Source organism: Theobroma cacao, chromosome 2 (assembly GCF_053813885.1).
Source record: "Theobroma cacao isolate CCN51 chromosome 2, ASM5381388v1, whole genome shotgun sequence".
Classification (NCBI taxonomy): domain Eukaryota; kingdom Viridiplantae; phylum Streptophyta; class Magnoliopsida; order Malvales; family Malvaceae; genus Theobroma; species Theobroma cacao.
In genome coordinates this window covers 41,955,497-41,970,222 of record NC_142640.1, presented here as the reverse complement: position 1 = coordinate 41,970,222, position 14,726 = coordinate 41,955,497, and the positions used below count along the sequence as shown (strand labels likewise).

Genomic DNA, 14,726 nt, shown 5'->3' with positions numbered 1-14,726 from the left:
AACATGAACAATTGGTCTCTGTGCCCCAGCAAATTAAAATTCTTGCCAACTGAAATAGTACAACTTGTACCGAATACAGAGGTGATGACTCTTCACAAAAGTTGAAGAAAATTCAACGCAACTTCTGCCAAAATCGACACGTGACGGCAATTGAGAAAGCAGCCAAGGAGTCGTAGTCTCGTTAAAAGTTTCATATGAGCGGTTCCTTTCTTTTTCTTTTTCGTGTGTTTTTTGTCGATTTGATGAGAATGTAAAGGATTGGGCAAAGTTGAAGGGACGACTGACGAATATGATGACTTTTAGCTAAGGGATTAGCGAGCGACCTTGATTGATTTTGTTTGGCCGCACATTTTGCAATAGAATCATTCCTTTGATTAGTTAATACAGTGCTAAAATAGGAAATCAACTTTCAAACGTGTGGTTTTCTGCTATGGGTCTCGTAGATCACCATCCAGCTTGAGCGTGTTAATTACGTAGCCCGCCAGTCAGACGTGGAGTACTGGGTTCATTTCATTCACTCTTTATGTTTTTTTTTTTAATTTTATTTTATTGTTTTTCTCTAGGCTGCGTCAAATGCACGAGACCACGACGCCATTAATGCATCCTTAATTCATCTTAATTGATCGCATACATTCATTCCAATTCCAACCCAGTGACCGATTGATTAAAGATTAGTTTGGCAGTGGATTTTTATTTAAAATTTAATCTTAATTCTTTTATTTATTTATTTATTTTTAGCAATGGAACCTATTACTTCTAAATTCAATGTTATGCAAACTATATAGGAAGAAACCCAAAGTTTGATGCCAAAAACCAAAAAACTTTAAATCTCTTGAATCATCTAAAAACGTGGATTATTTAGGTGAGTCAACATGATTTGGTCCATTGAAATAGTGGTAGTTTTATTATGGGTTGATGGATGGAATAAACGTTTACGTATTGGCCACGAGCGAGTGACGAGTGGATTAAGAAATACTATTAGTTTTTGCCCCATAAAAAAAGAGGGGTGACCATTGGTTCGTCTAATCCCGTGAAAGGTGGAAAGGGGGAGGGCCTCGTCGTTTGCTCACCCGCCAAAATTACCCGCCAACAAACAAAGTCCGTTCCCTGGGACCCGCAAAGGAAGGAGCAGTGAGTCAGGTCAGGGCAGCCAACTCCCGCTTTCCCATTTCCCGCTTTCATATTAAATTCTTGTTGATGGGCCTCGTAGCGACCACCGTGACATCTCTTCATCATTCCCCATTAAAATATCTGTATAAAGCTAAATAAAGAAAGGGAGCAAAATTTTTTGTACGACCATTTGTGATCATAAATTCCAAATACAAAACGTTATCACAAATTACTTGTTCCTCTTAAATTTGTAAATTAGAAAATTATTTATTTTGTAAACTAAGAAAAAAATAATAATAAATTACAATATAGATAGGGGACGGATGTCAAAAGGTTTTGTCTCCCATCAATGCATTTCATTCCAGTTTGCTTAGAAGGTTGGTGAGTGGAGATATTATCTGGTGAATTAGGAGACGTGTCCACTGATCATCGTGTATTTTCGGTCACCAATATCATTATTTATTTTATTATTCGACGCATGCTTTTTATAATCTTTTAATTCTTTGTAGCTAAATGTGAATGGGATTTGAGTATTTGACAAAATATTCGATACCATTATGGACTTAAGCGTGACTATATATGGCATAGATTGTTTCATATACATTTTTTTATATTGTTTATTTGGAATAAGATGATAGCAATATCCTTCTAACAAATCTTGATTTATAAGCCTAAATCTATTAATAAAACGATTAATTTTAGGTAGAAAAATTTGATGCATGAACGAGTTTAAGATCTGAATCTCAGCTTGAATTGAATTGGCATGTCACTTATGGAACAAGTTCCGTATTGGGAAACGTGACAAGTATGTTATTGGTTGATTTGGTATTTGCCCATGCCCTCAAACTCTATATATGGTTTGATGATCTAGTGAGGGAAAATGGATTAGAACGGACCTCCAAACTCCGATCCATATCAAGGCAATGCTTCAAAGAAAAATCTGTATTTTTTTAACGAGACTTAAATTTAGGTATTTCTAGAAGAAAAGAAGAGAGGGTAGAAACCAAACTAATTAAAGGGTTATTATATAGATAGGTTAACAACTCTTCTTCAAGTTTAAACCAAAAATTCACACCAAGCTTAACCCATTTCTTTACACCAAGGAAGCCTAATTTTTTATTCAAGCTACTCATGCGCTGATCCAACGGAAACAACCCCAATCAAGTCATCCGCTCCTTTATTAATGCTGCTCATTATTTTCGTGGATAACCCCATACATTATGTGCATATACATAACCTAAAAAATAAAAATAAATGATTACATTAAATCCAAAAAAAATAAATAAATGGTTACATTTATTTTTTTTTAAAAATATAATATTTGAGATTTTTTTTGAATTATTTAAAATTTTTTATTTTAAATTAAATACTTTTTATAATTTATAATTAATTAATTATTATAATTTAAAATATTTATATTCATGTGATATTAATATTGAACATAAAAAACATTGTAATATCACGTTTTTCTGTCACATTATGCATTATGATACGTCAATGTTACTTAATATAAAATAATAAGAGATATTTTAATTGATAATAATTAGTTATTTATTAATTATAAAAATTTATTTGATTTAAAATAGAAATATATAAATTTAATTAAAAAATTATTAAAAGTTTTTAAAATACTTAAAAAATATTACTGTTGTCAAATGGTAGTACTGAATTTTGAAGGAAAAAAATGAAAAGGGAAAAAGGGGGAAAATGAAGGAACGGAAATCAGTTAGCGTAACCGCTGAGTAGTAAGAAAGACAGGCGCTTAGTTTGTACCACGGATTATTTCAATAATTCTGCTCCCAACTTCCCCCCACTCTGCCTCTTCCCCTTCCCTTTTTTATTTATCTCCCTTCACTTCCTCTATCTGTCCGTTTCCTTCCTTTTGTTTCTTTCTTTCCATCTATGTATCTTTCGCGTTTTTGAGGTCAATACTTTCAGATCCTAAATGATCCGTTCATCTCTTTGATTTCTTCGCCAGAAACGTTACATTTTGAGGTACGTTTCTCTCTCTCTCTCTCTCTTTTTATGACTCCGTATTTTGTTTTGTTTTGTTTTCTCCTTTGTCTATGCTTTATCTGTTCCTGCTTTTACTTTTCTTTTTTTTTTTTTTTCTGGGTGATTGAAGATTGGTTTGGGATTGTAGGATCTGGAGAGTTACTGTTGTTGGAACTGAATCAAAGGAGCTTGCATATCGCAGGTAAATTTGTTTCTGATTGTTAGATTTTTCATGCCTTCTTTTATTTTTTGCCTTTAGTAGGTCATGTTTTTCTTTTATCGTTTTGTTACGTTGGGAGATTCATCGGAATCGTAAAAGAGATCCTAATCTTATAGTTTGTATAAGATTATTACCCTTTAAAGAAGGTCTAAACTGGATTGATATGTCATGTTTTCTGTTTTGATCTTCCCCAAAATTTATCCTATGTCTTCCTTCTTGTCCAGGTTTATCCTTCTCTTGTCTATCTTTATATATCATGCTATTTCTTTGTAACCAAAGAAACCCAAAAAGAAAAAAAATTGGAATCTGAGTTTTGTGAAGGTATCAGTCTTTTTTTAGGAAGTAAAATCTATTATCAGCCCTATTTCTTTCTCCAATGTTATTTGTGAAACCATCATTAAGTTATCGGCACGATCTTCTGTTTACCCTTTACACTGTAGAATCTACTTTGGGCACTTAATTATGAAGGTTTTGTCAGTCAATGGAGCAATTCCTTGGTCTACTTGTTTTTTCCTTATCCTCTTTATTGCATCCTGTTATTTCTGATGGAGTTTCTAAGTATTTTCACAGGTCACAGCTGCTTAGAGAAAGCTGCTTCTTGCACGTATTTGTGTTTGCATTTGAAATCCTAGACTTCCTACGTGTTGGTATCAATGGGGTTCATGTATGTTCATGTGCATGGACTTTTGGATAATTAACCACGTGGTCTCGTTCGTTTCTAATAGGATATAAAAATTAGCAATAGCATTTATTGTGAACCTAATGGAGCAAGACAATTATATGTTTGTTTGTTTCCTGAATATACAGGTTAGTAGCGATGTATTAGTAGCGCATTGTCGTTGTCTAAAAGTTTATATTGGATCATATGTCTCATAAATGTAGAGTACAATACTGACATTGCATTATGGTGATGTCAAAAGTGTCGATGGTGAACTTTTATCCTTGGGAGTCATCGTGCCTTATTTCCTTATTTTTAAAATTTACTTGAAGCTGCTACAAAGAATATGACTGGAAATATTCTATTGTAACCATCGTTGTTGTGGTAGTGAAATACTTGAAATAACACCTTGAGGTTGTTATGTCCTTTTTAATATGCGCATGAGTTCGATACAGTTTTGCCATTAAGATTCTCATTAAACCTATCTTGTTTTACAAACTTTCAGCATATAATTTCCTTTAACAAAAAGTTTGTCTTTCATCCCTTGTAGCTCCATCTTATACCTGCTTGTTAAAATGGTGGCTATGCTTTTACCGACATTGGAAAACAATTTAAAAGGGAAATTGTTGAGATTTGTTATTATTTGTGTAACAGTAACAACTTAGGTGGCCTTTGACTTTATTCCTGTTGGATGGTGGCAAGACAATGTATCAGGAACACATGTCGAAAAACTGAGATAGGTACATGACTTGGTAGAGTGTCACATCTTTTGGTTCTTGAGCTGTCAAATGTGTTTGAATTACCAAGATTGAACTCGTTTGGCTGACCTGAGGTTAATGATCATACACGTCATAGTATGAATGAGAAGCACCTTTGATTGAATATTTCATCGGATCTGACTGTTATGCAGGCATTCTTAAACAGTTTTTCACTATTGATAGCTTGATAATTTAGATTTAACTATATTTCATTTCTTGTGCAGGCAGATTCTCAGTGGACACTCTTCGGAGAGCTATATAATTTATAGTAGTTTTGGTTTTAATATAGGAAAATGTTAGGAGGCAACAACAGTAATCCTGTGCTTCCCAGTTTCCTGGATGAGAATCGTTTTCAGTATCAGACTAATGCATCAAATCAACTGCAGTTATTTGGAAGTTGTATGGTCTTTCTTTGATTTATTTTAGAAATTAGATTCTGCTTTTTTTCCCTTTCAAGTACTAGCTTGTCATGCAGAATGACACAAATATATTCTCTGTTTCTTTTATTTTGAATGGTGACTGATTAATATTTTGTTAAACTTTCAGTGCCAGCTGGGTGTACCATTGATCCTGTAAATTTTGTTGGAAATGACCATCTCACTTCCATGATTCGGCCCAGTAAAAGAGGCAGGGAAACAGAAGATATTCAAAGGCAGCAAAAGCTACAAATTTCGTTGAATTATAATGTTTGTCAAGAGGAAGCTGACCGCTCAGCTAGCAATCCAAATCCTAATGCTGTGTCAACTGGGTTACGGCTATCATATGATGATGATGAACGGAACTCATCTGTGACTTCTGCAAGTGGAAGCATGACACAAGGGCCATCAATGATCTTGTCACTTGGTGACAATGTTAGAAGCGAACTTGATCGTCAGAAAGAGGAATTTGATCAATATATCAAAATTCAGGTACTGTTGCCCACCAAGAAAAATAAAATCTGTCACCTTGTGGTCTTTTCTTCAATATCAGAGGTTTTTTAATTACAGAATTCAAACAGTTTAAATACAATCAGATGCTCTTCTTTTTCAGAAAAGTTTGAACTATAGGTTTCTCTTCTTCTTTAATTTTTACCTTGTTTAGATTGACTGATATGGAGATCTTAATTCCCAAGTTTTTTACTACGGCATAGCAGTTCTTAATAACTTGTATTTATGCTGACGCATTTTATTTTGGCTGCAACAAAACACTTAATACATTTTTGTTTACAATAATCCAGATGAATCTTCTGTATTGGAGTTATCCTCCGTTCTAGACTCTGAACTTCCATCAGGATAGTGGCACTGTAATTCATAGTCAATATTCAAATGCTCATGGTTGTTTGTCATTCTAGGGTTAATATACCTAGGATATTTACTCAATTCAATGTTATTAATATCTCTGCCTGTATTGTTTACATTATGACACTCGAAGTTAGTAACAATGCTATCTAATTGGATATTTAGTTAAATGTGATGGTGCTATAACGCTCTTCTTTGGAACTTTTGATTCATTTCATTTTCGTAATCAGGAAGAGCACTTGACAAAGGGAATAAGAGACATGAAGCAAAGACACATGGCTTCTTTTCTTGCTGCTATCGAGAAAGGTGTCAGCAAGAAGCTTAGGGAGAAAGACATAGAACTAGAGACTACGAATCGCAAGAATAGGGAACTGGTTGAGAGGATAAAGCAGGTGGCTACAGAAGCCCAGAATTGGCACTACAGAGCAAAATACAATGAGTCGGTTGTTAATGTCTTGAAGAGCAACCTTCAGCAGGCAATCTCGCAGGGTGCTGAACAAGGGAAGGAAGGTTTTGGAGACAGTGAAGTTGATGATGCTGCCTCTTATGTCGATCCAAACAACTTTCTCAGCATTCCAGTTGGTGCTGCAAAATCCTTTTCCAGGAATCACCATGGCGCGAAAGAACAGATGATTTGCAGAGCATGCAAGGCAAAGGAGGTGTCCATTTTGTTGATGCCGTGTAGGCACCTGTGCTTATGTAAAGACTGTGATGTATTTATCAATGTTTGTCCTGTATGCCAGGTAATGAAAACCGCTGGTGTCCAAGTGTATTTATCCTAAACTGTGAAGCAAATTACTCAAAGATGAAAAGTTTATACTTTTTCTTCCGTGAGACATGCCGGCAATTTCTTTCTCCATCAGACAATGTATGAAAGTAAACAGATATCTTAAAATGGAGTTTGCAAAGCGTCGATTGTTCTCCCTCTCTATCTTTTGTCATTTTGCGTGTGTGGCTGTGATACGCATGGTGCTAGGGAAAGGTGTTCCCCACGTCTTAACGTTTGTCAAAAGTGTTTCTAGCGTTAGCTAAGAAAAAGTGACGTTAAATTGGATGGTTAAACCATACGCCAAGGTCAAGGGTTCCGAGTCTACCATGGGAAGGTGAAGACTCGTTCAAGAATGATAGTGTAGTCCGTGACTCCGTGTCTTTCAATTTTCTAATTAGAGTATCTCCCTGGGGACCATTGTCCTTTTTCCATTTGAACTAGTGTTTTCTTGCAAGAAGAAAAGGCAGGCAGACGGTGCAATTGTCAGTTTGTAGCGATGATGCTCTTGGCTGCGTGATTAGTGCGTAACAATGAGTCAGGACTGTCATTGGCCAAGTCTGCAGTTTTGCTCTTGATGTTCTGACATGTATGGAAAGACAAAGTGGTGAAAAGAAAAACAACAAACAACACTAAATAAACCGAAAGGGAAAAAAACATTTCTGGAAATAAAGTTCGTCATTCGCTGGGAGTGTTGCCTTTGTCTTTATCCTTGTTGTCTATTTTGCTGTTAACATTTCGATAAAATATACCCTATTGTTTCCTCTCCCGCATGATGCACAAGCTTGTTGGTTCAGGCAGGTCACAAAGTGCAACAAAACTTGGAGAAGATCAAAGCTCTCATCAATGAGTAACTGACACTGTCGACAAACCTCAATCCAAAACCAAAAACATCGTCGACTACTTCCTTTCCTTTCCTTTCCTTTCCAGCTATGCTCCACTTGTTGCTTTCCTCCTTTTTCTGCCTTTCTTGTACACTGCGCATTCCCAGTAAACTAGGGACACCATACCCTAACTGCATTCAGACAGAGTGAAACTTTACTCCATTTCCTCCTTTGTCTGCTTTGGCTGAGGCCAAGATTGTCAGAAACCAATTTAAGTTGTACTGTATACTAGTAATTCTTGAATGCCAGAGTGATTCATTTCAAATTATCAACTACAAAATTTCAAATAAATCAAAAGATGTTTATGTTGTACCAAGATTTACAATATATATATATATATATATCATGGATAAGACATCAGGAGAAAAAAATATTTGCTGTGGCAAGATGAAACTATCACACTTTTCATATCCAGCCCCCTACTTGATCCTAGAAACCTCATCAGATTCTTCTTCTATTGTCCACTCTTGTTTTCTTGGATGCAGGTTCAGCTTGTAAATGCTCAGTGCTTGATTGAATCTAAAGTAATTGGGGAGAAAACGAAGAAGAAAGTTACTACTATAAAAATTTAACATAACTTACTTCTCAAAAGGCAATCATGCAGTAGAGATTTATCACCTTATTGAGTTTGTCCCTGACCATTTTAACTGTCTGATTCATTGACTGTGAGGGGAAGTAATCCTGAAAGCAATTTCAAGAGGAAAGATGAATATCAGCAATGGGCAAATTGGGCAAACTTCTGTAGGAAAATAAAAGCCCAACAACATTTACAGAGTATTGAATCTTTTATGTGCTGTCCATTCTCGAGTGACCCAAAAAAAGTCAGAAAAATCTGACAAATCAAAAGATTTAACAGAAGGTAAAAACTCTGAGCAAGTGTAGAGTTTGTGCTCAATTTAAATTGCAAATTGCCAAATGGTTGTAACAAAATACTATTAATTTATTAACAGATGAGTAGAGTGAAAAAGAAGCATAAAATCCCCCCAGAATTGAAACAGACATCAGGCCTTACTGTCCAGCAAATGAACAGTTAGACTCTAAGGATAAAGGGCATTCTACAGCTAGCATTCAGAATGCCTCCAACCACAAAATTTTAAAGCAAGAGTGTCTGCAACTGTTGGATAGTTCACTTCAGGACATTGTGTGGAGGGCAATTTGGAGGGGGGGGGGGGAGGGGCGGGCGAACACTGTGAATAGAATCTCATCCTTCAATTAAGCAACCAGGGTGGGAAAAACAGGCTACTGAAGAGAAAGGAAAGGCCTGCAATTGAAGACTAAAGCAAAAGTGAAGCAAGCAAGGGTGAAAGTGAGAGCATGCAACAGTGGCCAGAACAAATATCTATGTTTAAAATTACACCAAAGACAAAAAGACATAATCTTTTTTTCAGTAACGTTATCTAGGTTGTCTTCTTTACGCAGGTCAATAAGCACTCTGCCAGATGCACAATAAAAGACAGTGTACATACTCAAGAATGACATGTACTCTGTCCTAATCCAGCCAACTGGACCTAACATAATCCAAATTGGGTTTAGCAACTGAAAGCCAGTTAAGCTACACAATATACTTGCTGGCTTAGCCTTAGGACTTTACTTCATCTCAAGTCTTAACCAACTACAAGTTACCATGTACCACTGCCAGTAAAATTTTCACTTGCCAAATTCTAATAAAGAACAAGAAAGAAAGAAAAAAGGGCTAATGGCCCTTGGTACCTAAGAATTCACTTCAGTTTATAATCTAATTTCGAACAGTGAACAAGTTGAAGCAGCAGAATCAGGAATGATATTATAGGAGAGTAGTCCACACCTTGTCAGATGATACTCTTGTTATTGGAGCAATATTAGCGTGAGACTTGTACTCTGAATCTCCAACATCCCTATAGAGAGGGAAAACCATAGTTTATATAGATAAAGAATGCAAAAGGCCAACAATGATGAAGATAGCAGCATGAATTTGAACAGTGTCTCACCTCAGCCCTGAATTTATCTGCTTGGGAATCTGCTGAGATGAACCAGCAAGCGATGGAGCCTCACCGGCGGGGAACAGGTGATGAACTGGATGCCCTTTAGATCTTGGAGCTGATATCACAATATAACAAAATAATATGCTTGAGCATATATTATCACAACCAGCAGCAGTTCTATTTGAAACATAGAAAATTATTTCCCAGTATATGGCAAAGTTAGATAAATTAAAAAGTTGGCTTTCTAGAGTAGAACGAAAGCTTACTATTCAATCTTGCAAGGACTTCCTTTCTTCTGCCTTCTAACTTATCCTCAGTGTCATCAAGGCTCTCAAATTGAGGAGCATATGAGACCTGCAACCGGTTCCCCAAGAAAACAAACTCATCCAATTTTCTCTTTGCAAACCTATAGGGAAAATGGTTCACAAAATATATCAATTTTCACCAATTGCGTAGTTATCTATCCACAAAATAACTTTTGAACAGGGGTTCATTCTTTTCTAACTGCACAAATAAGGCGATGGATATGGATAGAAAATGTTTGAAAAGGATCAAGTTTAATGACCTGGCATTGCTGATGAGTCGAAATTTGATCCAATAAACATCAGTGAATTGCTCACAATCTTCTGCATCCATTGGTTTACATCTGAAAGGCAAAACAAAATTGGTCATTGGCATCATCAAAAGTTTCAAACTTGTAATAGAAGTACAAATATAAATTGAAAATGGAAAGGAAAAAAAGAAAAGGAGAGAGAGAACCTACTTACTCTTCAACGTCTCCATAAGTGGCAAACAGTTTCAACAACTCGTCGCCACATCCAAGCGCGGGAATATTCCTCACAATCAAATATCTTTTTCAAATAAAGAAAAAAAATATTAATCAAAAGGGGATGATTTTCTCTTCCTGGGAAGATAACTGTTACTTCAACTCTTTGACTTTTAGGGCTTTTTGATGATTTGATCGTGCAATCAAAAGAAATTTCAATTCGTCAAAGTAAATCAAAATGATAATCTTCTTTGTACTCACGACGCACCTCGATTCGTCACAAACCGTATATACGCGAACGGCAGGGGTATCGTCCTTGTAACGAGGCATGTTGAAAATTGTTTACTTTACCTCCAAAACCCCAATACTTCAACTGAGAACACCACTGGCCATAATTTTGATTCCGTTGCGAGCCTGGATATCCCCGCCGTAAATACTTCTTCTTCGGGCCTTTCTTAAAGAAACAATGATTCATTATTTATCGAATCCTATGCGCCAGCTCCATGCTGAGGCCCAACCATAGCTCACATTGCCTCATCCCTAAGCTTTAACCCACATTTTTGTAGGACTTAGTAGACAAGGTGTCCTCTATCTTTGTGAGTATACTTTTTGGTTAAATTATACAATTAATATTTTTATAAATTTAGTTTTTGCACTATAATTTATGTAAATTGAATTTTCATATTTTGTAAATTTATTAATTATAGTCCATTACTCTATCTTCATCAAGATGGCGTTTAGTATTTACAATGTAATGTGATTGTAAAAAAAATAATATTACAGTGTTTGGTATATAAATAAAATAATTATTAAAATATAAAAAAAATATTACAACGTTTGATTTATAAGTACTTTGCTGGGAATATAATGTCAATTTTCATAATTATCTCTATTTATTAAAATGCAAGTTTTATAAACTTGTATTTTTTTGTTAATTTTTATATAATATTATTTTTTAAATATATTTTTAATATCATATATTTTATTTTTATTTTTTATTATAATCTTATATATTTTATTTTCATCTCTTAATATAATTTTCTATATTATATATTTTATTTTAATTTTTTTCTTTTAAAAAATAATATAAATTTTATTGATAGTCACCATGACTATTGAGAATAATAAAAAGATATTCTCAAAATCTATATAAAAAAATAAATTATAAGATCATAAACTGTTTTTAATAACGTAATAAAGTTGAAAGGTAAAAATATCTTTAATAATATTAAAGAGTGCAATGCAATTTCATTGCATTGATTTTGAGCTGCAATCACATTATATTCATTGGCTATAATGTTATTGCAGTGCAATTTTACATTGTAATGGTTTGTTGTAAAATAAATACTGTAATGTAATTTAATTTGGCACACTACAGGGAATATGCTTTCACTTCCCTCATACTAAACGCTACTTCAATTTAACTGTTAAATATGCTGACGTGGTATTGACTATGTATTGATGTGGCACAAATGTTGACATGGCACAACATTGACAAGACATAATGTTAACGTTTCCACATGAATTAAAAAAAATTAATAAAAGCATCCTAACCCTAAATTAAATAAAATTTACAAACAAACAAAAAAAGAAAATTAACAACCCACCAAAAACATATTAACAAAAGCACCCTCACATGAATCTATCTTCTCTCATGGGAATCACCCTTTTTTTTTTTTACTCAAGTGAAGAAAAAATAAAATTAAAACAGAAAATTTTTTGAAAATAATAAAGAGAAAAAATAAGAAAAACAAGAAAAAAAGTTTTATTATTGGAAAAACTATTTTATATTCAATTAGGTATTCAAGGTTTTCCTGTAACAATCCAAAAAGTTAGTTTTAGTTTGTAGAACAAAACAAAAGCCAGCAATGAAAAATACCTAAAAGAAAACTAAGTGTAATATGTTTATAATTTGTAAAAAACTGATAAGAACCGAGAGGATTTACAAGAGAACTAGTTATGCCCGATTAGCTTTGCACCATTTAGAACTCAAAAACATATTAACAAAACCTTACCAAATCTTTGTTTCTTTTTTACTGTTTGGTCCACCAAAATCTCACAACTTGTCCAAAACTCATCAAAAATTATGTTAATTGAGAATTAAGATTCAAAGCAAGGTCAAAAATCATGATCATACATATCTTAAATTTTAACTATTCAATTCTAGAACCAGTTATTTCTCCCTTTCTTGATTCTCCCTCTTGGGTTGGTAATTTTTTTTGTTTGTTTGTTTGTAAATTTCATTTAATTTAGGTTAACGTGCTTTTTGTTATTATTTTTTTAAATTCATGTGGCCATGTTAGCATTGTGTAATGTCAACATTGATCCCACATCAACCTGTAATCAATGCTACGTTCGCATACTTAATAGTTAAATTTAACGGTGTTAGAATAATGGATTGTAATTAACCAATTCACAAAGTATAAAGATTTAATTTATAAAAATTATTGTACATAGATTAAATCTATTCTTTTTGTAAAGTATAAGGACTAATTGCATAATTTAACCTATTTTTGAACAGTAAATTTCACAGACTACTTGTGATATAATATTTTCTCACAAAACACCTTTAGATTTTTTTTTTAACATAACATCTTGTGCTATACTACTATTTTCACAAAGGTAACAATATTACATTTTCAATTAAATTTTCATGAAAAAGACAATAAAACCCTTATTTATAAAAATCTTATTTTTCTCTTTGAAAAACAATATATTTTAAATAAATAATTTTAAAATTTTGTATTATAATAATTTCATCATGTGGGTTTTTGGCAACATTCAAGTAAATGGGGTTCACTTTGCTCAAGATAAGTTCAACAACACATTGGATAAACTCCAATTCATGCCTATATCAAAACAATTCAATTATAAATAAAAAAATTTCAAACTTAAGAAAATTGACTATTATAAACTATAAATTTATAATAAGACAATCTAAAAACAAAGCATCAAGTATGACCTCCCAAACAATCAAGAGCTTTACATCCATAGAATTGATCATTCTAGTCGTTTCGGATGAAAAGGTGTTGTTATTAATTTTGTAACAAGTGATGAAATCAAAATATTTAGAGATATAATACAGTATTACAGTACCCAAATTGATAAAATATCATACCACAAGGGGTTTATATGAGTCTATAAATAATATTAAACCAAGCCTTGAAATGATTGTGTATAAATAATTGGTTTATGGATGATATAACATATTGATTTCTTGAGCTTCATAAATGCATCAAAGAATTGATGATTTAACTAAATTGAGACACTAGAGAGTAAGTCTTGTTGTCACACTAGATTTCATGTGACCTTGGTGCACAAAGTTGGCTTTAGTTAAAGGTACATTTATGGGGATGCCTATAAGCTTATGGTTACATAGCAAGACCACGAGATTGTACTTATACGTGGCAAAGACCATGGGCTATAATTATATTTGCTTAGATTATTGGCCATAGTGATACGTGGAATACCACTGATATTGGGAAGTAAGGGGAAAGCCCTCGAAAATTATTTATGTGGGAGAGGGCCCACGGGTTTTTTATACCTACTTGTGAGTGATACTCTTTTATTAATTGAAGTATTGATTATGGCATGGTAATGGTTTTAAATTTGTTTTCTACACGGCAAGGGATTTTTCACATGCGTTTAAGGTACGAGCATAAAATGAGATTTATGCATTGATATTGTTTTATAATTGCCATGGTGAATTAAACAAAAAGTATATGGTTGGGAATTGTGGTTTCACATGCTTTATTTAAAAGTGTTATAACTTAAAGATATTTGGTTATACATCTACTGAATTTCTAATAAATATCTTCTTTTTACATGGTTTGGAATTAATTGTGTTTTAATACAATGTTTATGTACTAATTCATATCTTATACTTGCAAGGCTACCCTAACTTGTGTTCATTGGTTAATTTTAGTTATTTATATTCTAGTTTTTCTTTGTGTTCATTGGTTAATTTTAGTTATTATATTCTAATTTTCTTATTCAAATGTTCCACCTTAATGCGTGTTTCTCATCATTGGTTGCTTATTAAGCCGATGATCATTTAGTCCGTAAGATTCACCACATGTATCTTATTTTGTAGATAAGTGATCCGTTTAGTACATCATTTGGTGAGTTTCTCTTCCACTATTACATAAATAATGGCATCTCATAGGACCTTCCTTAGTGTCACTCCACTGCTAGAGGTCTTTATGGTGATAAGGTGTTTTAGATGGTTTATGCCTAATGGTGATTTGGAGGATTGCAATATTGGCACTTAACTTTATATATTAATTATGGGACATATGGACATAATATTTCTAAGTACTTATGTTAAAACT

At 33.5% G+C, this 14,726-nt stretch overlaps 2 protein-coding genes across 6 annotated transcripts; one reads left to right on the top strand and one right to left on the bottom strand.

Moving 5' to 3' along the window:
- Positions 1 to 2,866: 2,866 nt before the first annotated feature.
- On the top strand, positions 2,867 to 6,847 carry LOC18609496 (SBP (S-ribonuclease binding protein) family protein). 4 transcript variants are annotated; one of them, XM_007044629.3, is made up of 6 exons: positions 2,868 to 3,105; positions 3,254 to 3,307; positions 4,638 to 4,723; positions 4,966 to 5,140; positions 5,288 to 5,649; positions 6,249 to 6,847. In XM_007044629.3, the coding sequence occupies exons 4-6, from the start codon at positions 5,035 to 5,037 to the stop codon at positions 6,798 to 6,800; spliced, it is 1,020 nt and encodes a 339-aa protein (XP_007044691.1). In that variant the 5' UTR covers positions 2,868 to 3,105; positions 3,254 to 3,307; positions 4,638 to 4,723; positions 4,966 to 5,034; the 3' UTR covers positions 6,801 to 6,847. The 4 variants fall into 4 exon arrangements, with proteins under 4 accessions (XP_017971485.1, XP_007044691.1, XP_007044693.1 ...); XM_018115996.2 differs by lacking the exon at positions 4,638 to 4,723 and having other exon boundaries at positions 2,867 to 3,105; positions 4,970 to 5,140; XM_007044631.3 differs by lacking the exon at positions 4,638 to 4,723.
- A 1,056-nt stretch (positions 6,848 to 7,903) lies between these two features.
- Positions 7,904 to 10,916, bottom strand: LOC18609494 (RNA-binding (RRM/RBD/RNP motifs) family protein). 2 transcript variants are annotated; one of them, XM_018115999.2, is made up of 8 exons: positions 10,664 to 10,916; positions 10,393 to 10,480; positions 10,195 to 10,275; positions 9,896 to 10,035; positions 9,636 to 9,744; positions 9,473 to 9,542; positions 8,287 to 8,349; positions 7,904 to 8,187 (listed from the first exon to the last, which is right to left on the bottom strand). In XM_018115999.2, exons 2-8 carry the CDS (start codon positions 10,410 to 10,412, stop codon positions 8,110 to 8,112), a joined length of 561 nt encoding a protein of 186 aa, XP_017971488.1. In that variant the 5' UTR covers positions 10,413 to 10,480; positions 10,664 to 10,916; the 3' UTR covers positions 7,904 to 8,109. The 2 variants fall into 2 exon arrangements, with proteins under 2 accessions (XP_017971488.1, XP_007044689.2); XM_007044627.3 differs by having other exon boundaries at positions 10,397 to 10,480; positions 10,664 to 10,915.
- Positions 10,917 to 14,726: the final 3,810 nt, after the last annotated feature.

Excerpts from the sequence above, each read along its gene's own strand:
- LOC18609496 (XM_018115996.2), top strand. The coding sequence starts at position 5,035 with ATGTTAGGAGGCAACAACAGTAATCCTGTGCTTCCCAGTTTCCTGGAT. Across the intron at positions 5,141-5,287 it reads ACTGCAGTTATTTGGAAGTT|TGCCAGCTGGGTGTACCATT; the intron begins GTATGGTCTTTC and ends TTAAACTTTCAG. Across the intron at positions 5,650-6,248 it reads ATCAATATATCAAAATTCAG|GAAGAGCACTTGACAAAGGG; the intron begins GTACTGTTGCCC and ends TTTCGTAATCAG.
- LOC18609494 (XM_007044627.3), bottom strand. The coding sequence starts at position 10,725 with ATGCCTCGTTACAAGGACGATACCCCTGCCGTTCGCGTATATACGGTT. Across the intron at positions 10,481-10,663 it reads ACGGTTTGTGACGAATCGAG|ATATTTGATTGTGAGGAATA; the intron begins GTGCGTCGTGAG and ends TATTTGAAAAAG. Across the intron at positions 10,276-10,396 it reads ACTTATGGAGACGTTGAAGA|ATGTAAACCAATGGATGCAG; the intron begins GTAAGTAGGTTC and ends TTTGCCTTTCAG.